The 16,489-nt window shown below is 33.7% G+C and overlaps 2 protein-coding genes across 2 annotated transcripts; both read right to left on the bottom strand.

Moving 5' to 3' along the window:
• Positions 1 to 206: 206 nt before the first annotated feature.
• On the bottom strand, positions 207 to 1,735 carry LOC116031377 (chaperone protein DnaJ-like). The gene is made up of 5 exons (XM_031273563.1): positions 1,408 to 1,735; positions 1,157 to 1,244; positions 957 to 1,024; positions 722 to 781; positions 207 to 629 (listed from the first exon to the last, which is right to left on the bottom strand). Exons 1-5 carry the CDS (start codon positions 1,513 to 1,515, stop codon positions 444 to 446), a joined length of 510 nt encoding a protein of 169 aa, XP_031129423.1. The 5' UTR covers positions 1,516 to 1,735; the 3' UTR covers positions 207 to 443.
• A 5,554-nt stretch (positions 1,736 to 7,289) lies between these two features.
• On the bottom strand, positions 7,290 to 7,937 carry LOC116033262. The gene has a single exon (XM_031276017.1). It carries the CDS (start codon positions 7,935 to 7,937, stop codon positions 7,290 to 7,292), a length of 648 nt encoding a protein of 215 aa, XP_031131877.1.
• Positions 7,938 to 16,489: the final 8,552 nt, after the last annotated feature.

Genomic DNA, 16,489 nt, shown 5'->3' with positions numbered 1-16,489 from the left:
TTCAATCTCTATGATGGTGACTCATGCCATTAGTTATTAGAACAGAATCAAGCACCTCCTACTTCGCTGGTAACAATCCCTACTTAACCATTCACTCTCCTTAACCCTGTGCATTTGTAAAGAAAATTTTGTGATGGCCCAAAATTAATGAAGCTCGCCCATGTAATGATTGCTCAAGGAGCATAAATTTTTTTGGACATGGAGTCTTGAAAACATCATTTAAGAATGAGATTTTATTACTGCAAAGAAGTAATTTTTTCCACAAAGTTTCCAAATCTCTAATGCCACTGAGGCACTGAATAACTTAGAATGTCTTCTCTTTTTTTTCCTTTAGGAAAAATCTAATCTGCCTCCTAAATCAAGTACATCCACCCTCCTTACCAATTAAGTACAACACATCAGGAAAGATAATACAAGTGGTGGTGGATAAGCCCAATTTATTACTAACAGTGGTAAGAGGTGCCATTGCCATTGACATTACAAGTACGGTTTTGAGCTGTCCTCAAGCTAGGTCCTGAATCCCGTGGTCTCTTCTTCACCATTGGATCTTCATTGTCCATCATGTTCACTAAATCTCGGCCAAACATCTCCACAAATGTCCTCTGCAAATCCTCAAGACTTTCCTCCTCCTGTCACCAAATAAAATTAACTTAAAAGATTCATTCAGGTTCTTATATTGCAGATTACATATCCTCCCCCTGTGATGAATAAAGATTCACACCTGGGTCCCAACATTTTGGTCCATCATGTTTATCAAATCATGCAGGAAATCACCCATTCCCTGTTTCACAATTTACCCAAATGTCAGGGGCAAATCAGTACTAACGAAAATAAACCAAACTCTAATGAGCTAAAACGCTGTCGTACACAAAGAATCTTCTTGAGATAAAAATCGGGGAATATTTTATTATTAAAAAATAAAAGTAAACGTTTTATTAGAAAGAAAAAAAACGCACTTCGTCTTCTTCAAGCAGATCAAGGAATCCAGCGTCGTACATTGACCGCTTCCCTTGATCGGAGAGCACTGGCAACAAAAACAACGGAAATTAACATCGTCAAAGAATTCCCGTTCAAACACACATGCATTCATACATTTGTTGTCATTCTTGTTGTTATTATCATTATTATTAATTTTGTTATTCCTGTATTATATAACCTGAATAAGCCTCCTGGATTTTCTGGAACCGCCGCTTCGCTTCTCCGGCCACCGTCGGGTTTTTGGCCCACCTGTCCGGGTGCCACTTCTACTCAGCCGCAACATCAAACACAAAAGTTAGTTCATGCGCACACACAAACATTGAAAAATTGCACATTGAAATCTTTTTTTTTTTAGGAAAAAAGAAAAATTAAGAACACTTCCGATGAAGTACCAGAAAAAAAAAATTAAGAATTCTTCGGATACATTACCAGAGCGAGCTTGCGATAAGCTGAGCGAATATCCGAGGAGGAGGCATCGCTGCGAATCCCTAGAATGGAGTAGTAGCAAGATCCGCTGGATCCTCCCTCCCGATCCATGCGAGCGGAATTCTCAACAATGGACTCTAGTAAAACTCCTGTACCTCCACAGATTTTTGTATGCAGGTACAGAGTCTACAAAGAGAAACGAATTCGATTAAACCATGGATATATAGAGAGAGAAATCTATCAAACAAAAAAAAGTGTTGAAACTGGTGGAAATCTTTAGAGAGAGAAACGTATGGAGATGCTTTTTTGTTAAAATATCTTTGCAAGAAATAGAGAGCAGAATGTTCCAGAGATATGTACCTCCATAGATAAAGAAGATATTTTTCTGGTAGGATTGTGAACTGACCTTGTCGTTCTATGAAATTACAGAGATTGCCACCGACACCTTGTTGGTCTTCAGTAGCGGCGCGCCAGCGCGTGCACCAGACAAAAAAATCACAATTACTTCAACTACTCCCTAGTATTCATCTGAACTCTATTGAGATGTTTATATTAGGAGACTTTTATTACATGTAATCTCATTTTTTATTCTTTTATTTTTATTTTTATTTCTTGGTAAGATTTATTTTCATCTTATGTGTTCAAAGAGAGTGTCAATATCAAAATTTTGTGTGAGGAAATATAAGGAAGAATTATAACTTGGGAGTCCATTTAGTATTTTTCATATTAGAATTTCACTAGATCTATTTTTTATTTTTACCTCTTCACTTTTACTTCTTAATGTGGCAAAAAATGATAAATTATCTACATAACAAATTGTAGTCCACACACTGTTGTGTGAACCATAACAAAATATACATTTCAATATACTAAAAATACGTTATTCGTGTACTGAATATATATTGTACAAAATAATATACTTTCAGTATTCAAATAATGTACTTTTTCTGAATATAATGTACATTTTTAATATACTGAAAGTACATTATTTGTATACTAAATGTACATTATTTAATAGTATAGAGGACTATAATGTTTGTGGCCCTGTTTGGTAAAATAATTAGCTTATCAGCCAATTTTGTCTTATTTGACCACTATTAGATGTGTGACTTGTTAAAAATAATCAATATAAGTGTTTGGTTAATTAGCTTTTTGTAACTTTAAAATGTTAAAGGGGGTGCTTGACAAATGGATGATAGCGGGTAGCTGGTAGCTGGTCGAATTATCTAATAGTTAATAGTTGATTGTGTTAGCTAGTTTGACCAGCTGATTGTATTAGCTGGTTATAAAAAAAATGTTTGGTAAATTAGTTGTTTACCATTAACTTATTGCCTGTAAAAAAATGACATTTAAGAGTATGAGTGTATTGTGTTATTTTAAGTTTTAAATATAATAAAATATCCCTTCAAAAAAAATATAACAAAATATGTAATTTATTACTATTATTATTATTAAATATAATTCTTTAATTACATTTACAACTTATTATTATTATTATTATTATTATTATTATTCCCTAAACCGCTAAAACTCACAGGCCACCACAACCAGTAGTCTCACTCTCGTGTTATTTTAATAATAATAATAATAATAATAATAATAATAATAATTATTATTATTATTATTATTGACCCAAACCCACAGGCCATAGCCTATTTGCAAGATAAATCCCTACCCATTTACTCTCACTTAATTCCCTAAATCAAAGCAAAGATTTCCTCTCCCCTAAATCAAACGCAGAGATGGCGAGAAACAAGAAGAAGAAGGGAGAACTAGAAGCGAAGAACAATGGCCAAGCAAACAACAAGAATCTTATGGCAGCATGAATGAAGATGACTCTACTTATTATTTTTCATCGTTGGTATTTTCTTTTTATTTTTAATTTGTGAACTAAAAAATTTAACTTGTATGATCTGGATTTTGAGGTTGAAGATGACTTTTGTGATGTATTAATATTCTTTTTCATTGTAATTATTTTACTTTTAATTTTTGAGGTTTTTTTGTATGTTCATGGTGGCCTGTGAGAGGGGAAGGAGAAGGATAAGGAGAGAAGAGGAGAAGATGAGTGAAGGGTAAAATTATCATTTACCATTGAGTGTGATCAGCTATGTTGTAAACGCTGGTATCAGTAACTTTTTAATTTTCAGCTGATTGCTTTACCAAACACTAATTTTAGTTGTTTAACCAAGTCAAACAGCTAAAATTGGTCAAAACAGCTAAAAATGGTTGATCAGCCACTATCCAAACACCCCCAAATTTTAAAAAGTTGCTCAAAGTAACCTTTTCAATTAGTTTTTTGAGAAAATAAATTATACCAAACAATTATCAGTTAACAGCTAATTTACCAAACACCTTCTACAATCGATTAATGTTATCAACTAGTCATACCTTCTAACCCAATCAGGTAGCAGCTATCAGCTAGCAGTCATTTAATAAACCGGGCCTATATCTACATCTTGTGGACTCTAAGGAATATATCAACATTAAAATTTTAAGAGAGCAAATGAAATTTGGGAGTAGAATTTTGAGAGTAGAAATAATATTTTCCTTTATATTATTTCGCATAAAGTAGTGTAATAATATATATATATATATATATATATATATTGAGAAAGATAACTTCATTAGATCAAATCAGAGGAAAGATCATTACAAAGGAAGATGGGAGGGTTAACAAACCACTCCGAACAATCAGACAAAGAAACTGCCTAGCAAGTATATGAGCCGTCTGATTCGCAAATCGTTTAGTAAAAGATAAACTAATATGAGTAAACATACTCATCAAGTTTTTAATTTCAGCTAGCGGTACATGAACGGAAGAATCACCTAAAGTTGAGTTGAGTACCTGCACCACCTGTAAAGAATCTGTTTCAATGATAATATTGTCAAAGTCATGGCTTTTCACCCAGCTTAGGGATTCTCTTATGGCGACAGCCTCAGCTTCTCTAGAATTATAGGCGCCACTCCATTGTGATCCTTTTGCAGCAACAAAGTGACCTTGATCATTCCTAAGAACACAGCCAAAGCCCATTTTCGAGTGCGATTTGTCAATAGTCGCATCAACATTCAACTTCAATAATCCCAGTTGAGGTTTAGACCATTTAGGCTCTTCAGCTATGCTAATTCATCTCTAAACTGCTCAGCTTTGTTGGCCTGCAACCAATCATTAAGATAATTTTGAGCACTTTGGACTGTGAAACGGGCAGCATTGAGGGATTGGTTGTTCCATAAAATATTGTTCCTCATATCCCAAATTTTCCAACAGACAATATACAGAATGCAAGCATGAATGTTGGAGAGGGAGGTTGACATAGTGCTCATCCAATCTTGGAAGTTGGTATAAGATCCTGGCTGATATTGGAATCGTAGATAGCTCCAACAGGCTTTAGCGTAATCGCACTCTACCAAACAGATGAAGGACTGATTCCTTACCACTCAAGCACAGTTGGCATTTATCATCACAATTAACCTGCTTAGCTCTCAGAGAGTCTTTAGTTGGAAGAGTCATAGTGCATGCTTGCCAAAGGAAAGTTTTTACCTTATAGGGTATTTTGCATTGCCAAAATCTGCTGAAGTTCTGGCTCTCACTTTCCGACATCACGCCATGAATCGCTTTGTAACAACTTTTCATAGAAAATTTCCCATCTACTTCAGGTCCCCAAATAATCTTGTCTTGCATATGTTGTCTAGGGATAGGGATTTTCAATATAAGCTCTGTATCTCTCTGGTTAAAAATAGATGTAATGGCCTCTGCATCCTAGTTACACTCTATTGGATCAATACGATCAGCCACTGTTGCGAGTTCCATAAATGGAAATGGGTAAGTAGTCACTTTGGGATTAGATAAGTCTGGGAGCCAGTTGTCGGACCAAATTCTAACTTGATTACCATTCCCAACCCTCCATCTTGACTGCTTACAGATTATGTCCTAGGTTGCAAGCAAACTGCTCCATATATAAGAGAGATTGGCTCCAGCTTTTGCTTCCAGAAAAGAGACATTTGGATAGTACCTTGCCTTATAGATCTGAGATGCAAGTGAGTCAGGTTTTTGTATGAGGTTCCAGGCCTGTTTGCATAAGAGGGCCAGATTGAAGTCATAGAGGCTGCGAAATCCAATACCTCCCCACTTCTTTGGCTTGCACAGGTGGTTCCAAGATTTCCAATTGATGCCCCTGTTGTTCCGTCCTCCACCCTTCCACCAATAAGAGTTCATGATAACTTAAATTTCATTGGTTAGGGTCTTTGGTAGTAAGAACACTCCTATGGCATATGTTGGAAGTGCTTGAAGAACAGTCTTCAATAATATCTCACGCCCTACTCTAGATAGGAACATGTGATTCCACCCTTGTATACAGTTGACAATTTTCCTCTCCTTCTTGTTTTTCCCCATGATCATAGGAAGACCCAAATAGTTTCCAGAACTGGTACTTCCTTGAACCCCTAGAATCTCACTCAATTTCCTTCTATCCTCTTCACCCACATTTTTGCTGAAAACAATGGCAGATTTGTTTAGATTTATAGACTGACCTGAAGCCTTCTCATAATCCAGTAATAGTTGTTTGAGATTTGAAGCCTCCATAGGATTAGCCCTCAGGAAAATATAGCTGTCATCTGCAAAAAGAAGATGGTTAACAGTAGGTGCATTCCTAGCAACTGATAAACTATGGATCTTGTTTTTGTTCTCATAATCCTTTAGCATTGCACTCAAGCCTTCTGCAACGATGATAAAGAGATAGGGTGAAATAGGATCTCCTTGCCTAATACCTCTACTTGGTTTAATATGACCAATTTCATCAGTTCTGTTCAGCACAAAATACTCAACAGAGGTAACACACTCCATTACAAGGGAAATCCACCTTTCTCCAAAACCCAATTTAAGCATAATGCTGCGCAGCATAGGCCGCTCTAGCCTATCATAGGCTTTGCTCATATCAAGTTTTAAGGCTACATTTCCAATCTTACCTTGAGTTTTCCTTTTCAAGTAGTGTTGCAATTCGTAGGCTATCATAATGTTATCAGTAATTAATCTGCCCGGCACAAATACACTTTGGTTGTCCGAAATGATACCATTCAAGAGAGGCTAAAGTCTATTGGCAATGGCCTTTGCAAGGATTTTTTAAGCAACTGTACAGAGTGCTATAGGTCTGAGATCTGCCATAGTTTCGAGAATTTGTTTTTTTTTGGGATCAGAACAATTTGAGTAGTGTTCAAACCTTTTGGGAGTTTACCAGTTTTTAAGAACTCATTGCAGAAATGCACTAAGCTCTCCCCCAAAATATCCCAATAGGATTGAAAAAATCCTGGGTTAAAACCATCAAAGACGGGGCTCTAATCCGGATGCATCCCAAACAAAGCTTTCTTAATTTCACTGCTAGAAACTTTCATTAGTAACCTGCGATTCTGAGTACTGGTAATCTTGGGGTTAATGCAACTAATAACATGATTAAGATCACACGTAGCACTAGAAAATATGTTAATGAAATAGTCCCTTACCAAGGCATTCAGTTCAGGTCCCTGAGTAATCCAGTTGCTTGCGTCGTCCTTTAACCTCTGGATTGTATTATTCCTCTTTCTCTGTTTGACGGCATTATGAAAGAATTTGGTGTTGTTGTCGCCGCCCTTGTACCAGAACATTTTTGCCCTCTGTTTCTAAAACTGATTTTGTTTGTTGAGAAGATTAATAAATAACCTCTAAGCTTGAGAAAATTCCAGAATTCCTTGGTTATCACTTCTTGTTCTAAGGAAACTCATCTGCCTTTTGAGAGTATTAATTTGTGGTTGTAAATTTTTGTTAAAATTCTTACCCCATTTCCAAACAGCATGACTACAGACCTCAAAATGAGAGCATAGATTTAGACCTTCTGAAATATTCCAACTTTGGTAAACTATGTCTCTACACTGGCTTCCTTTAACCAACAATTCTCAAATTTGAACTTTCTATTAGTCCTGATCCGTGTTGCTGGGAACGGCCAAACAGCTAAGGGAAGATGATCACTAACGAGAGCTTCAAAAGACTCTACTCTAGCATACCCAAATCGATCAAGCCACCTTCCATTAACCAGGATACGATCCAGTTTCTCCCTAACCCAATTGGTAGTGCCTATGCCTTTATCCCATGTAAACTGATAGCCATTGAAGGTAAGATCAAACAGTCCACTGAAGTTTACTGCTTCCCAAAACCCTTGAATCAACCGGTTGGGATGAGTAGCACCGCCCAAATTTTCGTCGTGAGAGAGGAAATCATTGAAATCCCCCATTAAAATCCAAGGGAGAGAGTTGTTGAGAGACAACTGTTTGAGAAGATCCCAGGATTCTGCATGTCGATGTCTTTTTGGGCAACCGTAGAAGCCGGTGTAACGCCATAGAGGAGAAGATGATACAGAGTTGATAGTGGCATCAATGAAGTTCCTAGAATGGTTAACAATGGTCAGGTTTAACTCTTTTTTCCACAAGAGGGCAAGTCCCCCACTTCGACCCGAGCAATCCACTGTAAACATGTTGTCAAATCCCACTTTGGTTCTAATAATCTCCATCTTTGAAGAACATAGCTTTGTTTCCATTAAGAATAATAAGACCGGCCTCTTAGTGTGGACGATGTCGTTGAGGACTTGAACTGTCGTTTGGTTGCCAAGCCCCCTACAATTCCAAGATATAAAACTCATTGATAATGTATGGACTCGAAGCTAGATTGAACAACTGTGATCCAGTAAGCAGAGAGTAAAGATTCAGATTGTGATGTCCGTTGGTGTAAGGCAATACTTCATGCACTGATTAGCAAAACTCAAACCACAGACTGAAGGAATAGATAGTGCTTGTTACAAAGAACAAGAAGAAGAGGACTAACACAAACAGGAAAAGCAGCTTGTCACAAAGACAAGAAGGAAACAGGAACAAATTTAAGACTCGGGAAAATCTCATTTGGGAATTTCATCAAACAGGTTGTAGGCACTCACTATTGCCTTCATCCGAAAGTTCCTTTCCCAGGTCAACAGCTCAGAAAACAAACCCAGACCTCTTCAACAAAAGCCTGTTCTGTAGTCGTCGTAGAGAAGGTGACGACTTTGAAGAGTACTCTCTCGGCTTTTCATCCCCATTCCTTCTTCATCGCTTATTCTCTCTAATAACCTCTCTACTAAACACTACCTTCCCTTCTATGGACTCTTATTTGTCTTATAATATATTTTTTGATATTCAAATTTTTAACTTTTTCCAAACTAATGAACTATATCATGTATTCCATTACTTTGCTCTCACGCCCATGATGGTGTAAATCACTAATATTATATTTTATTATTTCACATTTTTTCCACATTTTTAAGTAACGTGATATTCACTTTCAAAAAAAAAATTATGTGATATTCACAAAAATATTACATTATCTCAAAATATCTCTTAAACTAAACACCCATTTGTATGGGTTATGTTTTTGAGTGAATTAAAAAAAAAAATCATTGCAGGTCAACATAAATAAAAATAATTTTTTTAATATTTGTATATGCAACGTGTGAAAATCATGCCTAATATTAAAATATTAATAAATAAAATAATTTAAAATGTTAAGTTTAAATTATATTTCACAAATCTTTAAAGTCGTAAATTTTAATTATCATATAAATATATATATATAAAGAAAAAACAAAAAGAAGGGAAGAGTTTATACTTCATATTAACCAAAAAAAAAAAAAATCTATAATATTAAGCTAACACCAACATATATATTGACTCAACTGGTCATATGGGTGAAGTTTGGGAAGAATGACCATGGATTGACTCTCACTAGCCACAGTGTGGAGGCAACCTCTTAAAGTAAGTAAAGTTCTAGAAAAAGTGGATGTAGGTTTTTTTTTTCTATTAAAGGAGCAGCGTGATAGAGAGCAAGATCCGAGAAAAAGTTTTTTTTTTTTCTATTAAAGGAGCAGCGTGATAGAGAGCAAGATCCGAGAAAAATGAGTAACGAAGGAAGATGGTGTGCTTGGACATAGCGGACCACTCCCCGATCTATGGTTGTGAGGTCTTTCCGCCCCTAGGCGGACTACTTAGGCTACCATGGCAAACCGCCCTAGTGGTCAGCGGATGGTGAGGGAGCGTGAGTATATGGTGGGGTGGACGATACAAGGTAGTGGATATATGAGTTTCGCGATCTTCAAGCAATTGGTGGGGACCTTCAACGTGCTTTGCTATTGTAACTTATAGTCATCCATCCTTGACTTTGGTAGTGTGAACACTTGACTTTGTTCATTATCCATAAGTCAGGTTGCTCTGAGATATATCCGTTTGGTGACTCTTGCTTGAGCATAATTAATGCCACCGAAAAGTACACTGATTTTTCTCATAATGATCTTCAGCTCCATGTAGCAAGAAAATTTGAAATCACCTTTAGGAGTCATCCTCATGCCATATAATATTTTCCCTTTTTAGAAATGTTGTTGGCAGTGTTGGACTCCTTTTGAATAAATAAAAATAGACCATCCTATTTTTATTCTTGATCATGTCATACTCAGCCTCAAAATTAATTTGATTCCTTCCCCCTTGGATGATTCGTAATTCTTCTTCCTTGCATGAAATAATAGGTAGGTCATCCTCATCCTCAACTTTGATCTTCCAAAAAGGCAAGTCATCCTCTTTGATGAACTTTAAAGTCACGGTCATCATCTTCATTAATGATTTATTTTGGCCTTGAAACCAAGTCATCCTCATTCTCATCCTCAAATTTAATCTTCAAAGGCTAAGTCATCCTCATGTTGGCTTATGACCAAGTCATCCTTCCCTTATTTATTTAATAGGTCACCCTCATCACCAAATTAATTCTTGAGGTAAGTCATCATCTTCTTTGAATTTCTACACGGTCAAGGTTAGTCACGCCACTTTGCTCCATGAGGTCATCCTCATCTCCAAAAATATTTCGCTTGTATGAGTTAACCTCTAAAGTATTTTTGTGAGAGAACCCATTTGAGGTTGACTTTAATTTTGACTTTTAATTGCAACATCCTCATCTTGAATTAATTAATTCTTCCAAAGAATTAATTATTGCAATTCGAACCGTTGTCACGTTTCGGGATGTCTTCGAGTCTTGATCAATCTTCCAAATTCTTCTCAATTTGTAAAGTGGAAGTGAACGACTTATAAGTATAAATTAAAAATTTATACTATTGTAATTTCCACTTAATCGACTAGGCTTGTGTTCGACGTAATCCTATACTAGACTCAAAATAAAATTGGGGGTCTAATATTACATTTTTGGTTCATCAAAACAATCACAATATATTCCTAACAACAATGATAATAATAATAATAATAATAATAATAATAACAACAACAACAACAACAACAACAACAACAATAATAATAATAATAACAATAATAATAACAATAACAATAACAAACAATAATAACAATAATAACAATAATAACAACAACAACAACAACAACAACAACAACAATAATAATAATAATAATAATAAACGGAGAAAAATTTTACTATTTACTTATTGTTTCATTCTCAAGTATGATGAGCATATACTTTTCTCAGGCATTCCAATAGCGTTTTTTGGTTCGTTTTTCTTAATGACATGAACAGTACAACTCCAGCCAACAATTTCTGTGTCAATATCAATTAACTTTACTGCATTTGTCATTATTAATATCCTTGTGTCATGGAAAATATGTTCATAAAGGATGTTATGAAATAATATAATGGGAACCATAACATAAATTCAAAAACCATAGATTAGGGAGTTAGGATTAACTAAAATGTGTAGATTATAGATGAATATAATGAGAACCACAACATTACATACAAGCATACAAGTATAGATGAACAGATTATACAATAGATATATTTACGTAACAATATTGAAGTTATACTAATTAATGAGTATACCATCATTACTTTTAAAAAAAACTATAATCATTATGAGTACAAATACAAATAATAGAAAAAATACGAATAATAGAATTAGCATAATAATATTTTGACAATCATACCTATAGAATGTCAAGTAGATGGTGTGTTGCCAGTGTTGCAAAAATCGCGCCTAGGCGCTAGGCGGCGCCCGCGTCGAGGAAGGCCGAAATCGGCCTCCTCCGCGGCCGGGCGCCTGGGCCGCCAGCCGACTTTTTTTTTTTTTAAATTTTAAATCTTAAACATTTAAACTATTAATATTATAATGTATTAACTAATTAACTAATAGTCTAATAAGTAATAACTAATAAGTAATAACTTAATAAAATAATAAATAATAACTAAATTAAACTAATACGTAATGCACTAATAATTAATAAATAATACGGAGTAACTAATAACTTAATAAGTATTAACTATTTAACTATTAAAGTGTAAAGACTTATAATATTAAACACTTTACAATTATTAACACTTAAAATATTTTTTATTATTTTTTTAAATTAAAAAAAAAAAAAAAAAAAAACTAGGCGCCTAGAGGGCGGGGGGCGCCTAGCGATTTTTGCAACCTTGTGTGTTGCAAAATATGTTAGGTTTAGTTTTGGGTGAATACTGGTGAGAAGAGGAGAGGTTTATATACTGTTGTTTTGGGTAAAATAATTGTTTAGTTAGGAATCTATACAAAATTGTATTATAGAATCTTATTAAGACTTCAATATTCTAATTTTTAAGTTAGGAATCTATACAGAATTGTATTATAGAATATTGTCAATTTGTTTGAAAACTGCAATAAAGAAACAAATTGCCTAAAGAATTTAATGTTAAACTTCCGTTATATTTAACGGAAAAATTTGGTAAAATTATAAAAGATTAAGATATATTAGGAATTTAATTGGAGGTTGCACAATAAGAAGAACACAAAGTACAATACTTTAAAGCAGACTATTACACCAACATTTTTTTAGTTCCAGTTAAAGGTATAATATTATTAGCTCTTATTATAAGTGTAGATAGTAGATGAATAGAGATCTTTATGTATCATTATAATAATGATAATGAAATCTAAATGTTAAAAAAATCACTCACCTTCTATGTTATTTTCTCTCTATCATTGTCTATCTCGTGGAATCAGTGTTAGTGTGTCATGACTTACTCGTTTGTCTATCTTTTTTGTCATACTTTTTTTTTTTTTTGTGTTTTTTTGGGTTAAAAGCGCAATTAATTTATAGAATCATTTTTTTTGTCTGTCTTACTCTATTATATTAGATTACAAGTTTACTTTATTATATTTAGATTGCATCTCATAACAAAAATGATAATGGTCTAAACTAAATTATTAGATAGGAGCCTTACTTTTAATGGAACGGTAGAGGTTTAGCCCAGGAAAAGATGGAGGAATTTCTAGAATGAAATAATAATGGGAGAAACACCAGGAAGGAAGATCTTGCATGATTGTCGTGCTCTGATGCACTCGAAGAGTAGTATCTTTTAGTTTTTTTTTTTTAGTTAGTATCAATCTATATTCATTTGGATCCTATGGTAGCGTAAGTTTTACTAGTAATTCGGATCTTATATCGAGTATGGTGGATACAATGAAAGCCATTTGTTTCAACTCGGTCTCTAGAGAAACCTAGCTAGACAATACCAAAAAATACAGAGTAAAACAATCATTCTTCAATTACCATTTTCTCCGTGACTTCAATTGCTCAAACCTCTTCAAGGTAAATCTATTTTCTTCTATCAATTTGCTGTGCTTTGAAATGTCTGCTTTCATCTTCACGTACCTTTATGAATATGTACGAGTTAATTACTTGATGTATGGTGATGAATGTTTGTTTAATGATAATTTTTGTGAATATACATGTTTATATATGTATGTATTTTTATTAGGGATGTTAATCGCACGCTAATCCGTTTGGTTTTGGTTTGGGCTAATCGTTTTTTTCCTGATTGGGTTTAAAATTTTTTATCCTAATCCTAAAACTTCGAAACAGGCCAGCGGCGCGGGACGGGCTAAAGCCCGCCCTCTAGCGGGACAAGCTAAAAAACCCGCCTCTTGGCGGGTCTGGATTGGGGCCAACCCTGCCCGCCATGCCAAAGCCCGTCGCCGGGCTGGGCTAATATAAGTTAAGAAAAAATTATAAAAAAACAATGTATTGTCTTTGTGTAGTGTATATGTAGTACACTGCATATATATTGGAACTAGGGAAAATAAATTGACGTTTGAAATTAAGTCTGTAACTTTTAAAATAAATACACAATAATAAGTCTGTAACTTGCATTTAGCAATGTTTGGGTAGGGATTTAGGGAATGGCAGAATTGCATATTTGCATTCGCAGCTTTAGGGGTTGCGAGTTGCGATTAATAGTCATATAAACACATTAACATTTTATTTTCAACTAAAAATAACTCATATAAACACATTAACATTTTACCAGCTTTAGGGATTGGGTATTAACTCATATAAACCTCTAATTCTAATTTTCAACTAAAAATAATTAGGAAAAATAGTCAAATAGGCCCTCAAACTTTATCTAAAAAGTTAATTAGGTACCTAAACTTTTTAAAGTTGCAATTAAACACATTAACATTTTATTTTGGAGCAATAAAGCCCAAAAACAGGTTAGTGACCTGTGATAGCAGGTCACTTGGAATCCAGCATAATTTCTAACAAAAAAATCAAACGCTGGCGACCGGTTGGTGTCGCCGACGCCTTCTCCAACGACATCTGCGGTCGCCCCTCCGGAGGAAGCGACCAGACTGGTAATGAAATGTAAAAGTATCATATTTTTACTTATAAGTAATGAAATGTAGAAATATTACTTTTTTCATCAAAAAGTATTATATTGTCCCTTATAAGTAATATAAACATTTTATTCATGATTTAGTATTACATTTCATCTTAACACAACCCGTCTCACGAACAATATGTTAACTAATTACCACATTGGCAGTTACAAATTTTAATATTAACAAATTGGCAAAAACTCCTATAAGAGATTCGTAGGATGGTTCGGGTTCATAATAAGTATTATACTTTCCCTTAAGGGTGTGTTTGGAAAGTAGGAAAATAACTTCTGGAAAATATTTTATAGAAAATGAGCCATTTTCCGGAAAACAATTTCATTTCCGGTGTTTGGTTGCATTCTGAGAAACTGTCTTTATGTGTTTGGTTTATTTTCTGGAAAATGAATTAAATTGTATAATTTTACATTTTAATTATTTTTTTAAAATATAAAATAATAATATTAATATATAAAATAATAATATTTCTTTTAGAAAGTAACAGATGTGGCCATTTTGGCCAAAAAAATTGTTGAAGTCAAGTCCGAAAAATGACTTCCGGAAAAATGACCTCATTTTCCTTGGTCAACGGAATTTGTTTTCCCGGCACTGCCAAACATCAAAAGTCCAGAAAATTATTTCCAAAAATCATTTTCCGGGCTACCAAACACAGCATAAGTAACTCTCTAATTCCTAAATATTATACTTTTATTTAAAATTATTACAATTTCTTTCAAAAATATTACACATTTTTACATAAATATTATACTTTCTTGCATAAGTAACAATCATCAATTTATCATTTATTAGTATTTATCTTTTGATCATCAGTATTACACTTTCACTCATAAATAACAACCATAAATTTGAATCCCAAACCATCATAAGTAACAATAATCAACTTATGCATGATTAATAGTACTCAAAAAAAAAATAGTATGCTTTCCTTCATAAACAACAATCAATCAATTTATCGATATTAGTATTACACTTTCTCTCATATTTAACTCTTTAACCTCTAAATATTACATTCTGATTTAAAAATATTACATTTTTTCTTCAAAATTATCACATTTTTCTCATCAATATTAGACTTTCCTTAATAATTAACAATCAATCTGCCAATGACTTTGTGGTCAAGCGGCACACGGTGTACACTCTCATATAGAAAGGAGTGGGTTTGAGCCTCAGTGGAGGCATCTGTTGACTCAAGTAGCTATGAACAGATACTCAGTGGGTTCTCTTTCCTTTTTTTCTTCTTCTTCTATCCCTCCTCTCTCTCATGTTCTCTTTACTAGTCACACCTGCAAAAACTCTTCAAAATCTATCTATGCCTATTTAGGATGCTCAACCTTACATGTTTCCTCATAAGTATTACATTTTCTCTCATAAGTAACAATCAATCAATTTACACATTATTAGTATTATACTCACTCTCATAAGTAACATTTTGACCTCAAAATATTACATTTTTTTTAAAGTATTGCGTTTTCTTTCAAAAGTTACACATTTTTCTTCATAAGTATTACACTTTTTATACTAAGTAACAATCAATTTATCTCTCATTAGTATTACATTTTTTCTAATAATTATTACATTTTTCCTCATAAGTAATAATTAATTAATTTATCCATGATTAATATTACATTTTATTCTTATAAGTAACTCTTCAGCCCCTAAATATTAATTTTTGATTTAAAAGTATTATACTTTTGCTAAAAAAATATCACATTTTTTTCCTCGTAAGTATTACATTTTTCATCTCTAATTAGCATTATACACTTTTTATCATAGGTATTAAACTTTCATCTAGATCTAAGTAATTCAAAAAGGGTCAAGTTAGAGGTAGGTGAAGGAAACAATTTTTTTTTAAAAAGGTATTTTATAAGTTTATGTGACACTAAAAATGTCTGTCTTATAGTGAAGTCTATGGTTATAGACTTGTTTATTAATTTTTAAAGTAGAAGCATGCAAATTAAGAAAATTCTATTCATACAACTAATTTGAACAAGGTAATAAAGACTATAGTACAAGAATCTCTCATGTTCTCTCATGCCAAAGACCTTGTGGTCAAGTGGCATCCGGTGTTCCGATTAACACTCCCACATGGATGATGGGAGTGGCTTCGAGCCTCTCGTTATGCGTAGGTGATACTACATTGTAACAAAGTCAGTAGTACTCAAATATATATATATATACTTAAAGTAATTATTCAATTTAAATAAAAGGTAAAATATTATTTCATTTATATAATATTATTATATTATTATAAATGACTTCCAATCCTTTTTCACTTATGAATCGGACAGACCTTGCAAGCCTACAAACATCACCACTAGTCTTTCCTACAAATCCGAAGGCCACTGTCCATTTTTATTCCTTCTGATAATTTTCTTTGA

The sequence above is a fragment of the Ipomoea triloba genome, chromosome 10 (genome assembly GCF_003576645.1).
Source record: "Ipomoea triloba cultivar NCNSP0323 chromosome 10, ASM357664v1".
In the NCBI taxonomy this organism is placed as follows: domain Eukaryota; kingdom Viridiplantae; phylum Streptophyta; class Magnoliopsida; order Solanales; family Convolvulaceae; genus Ipomoea; species Ipomoea triloba.
The sequence above is the reverse complement of the archived record's forward strand: the minus strand, read 5'-3'. Positions and strand labels throughout refer to the sequence as shown.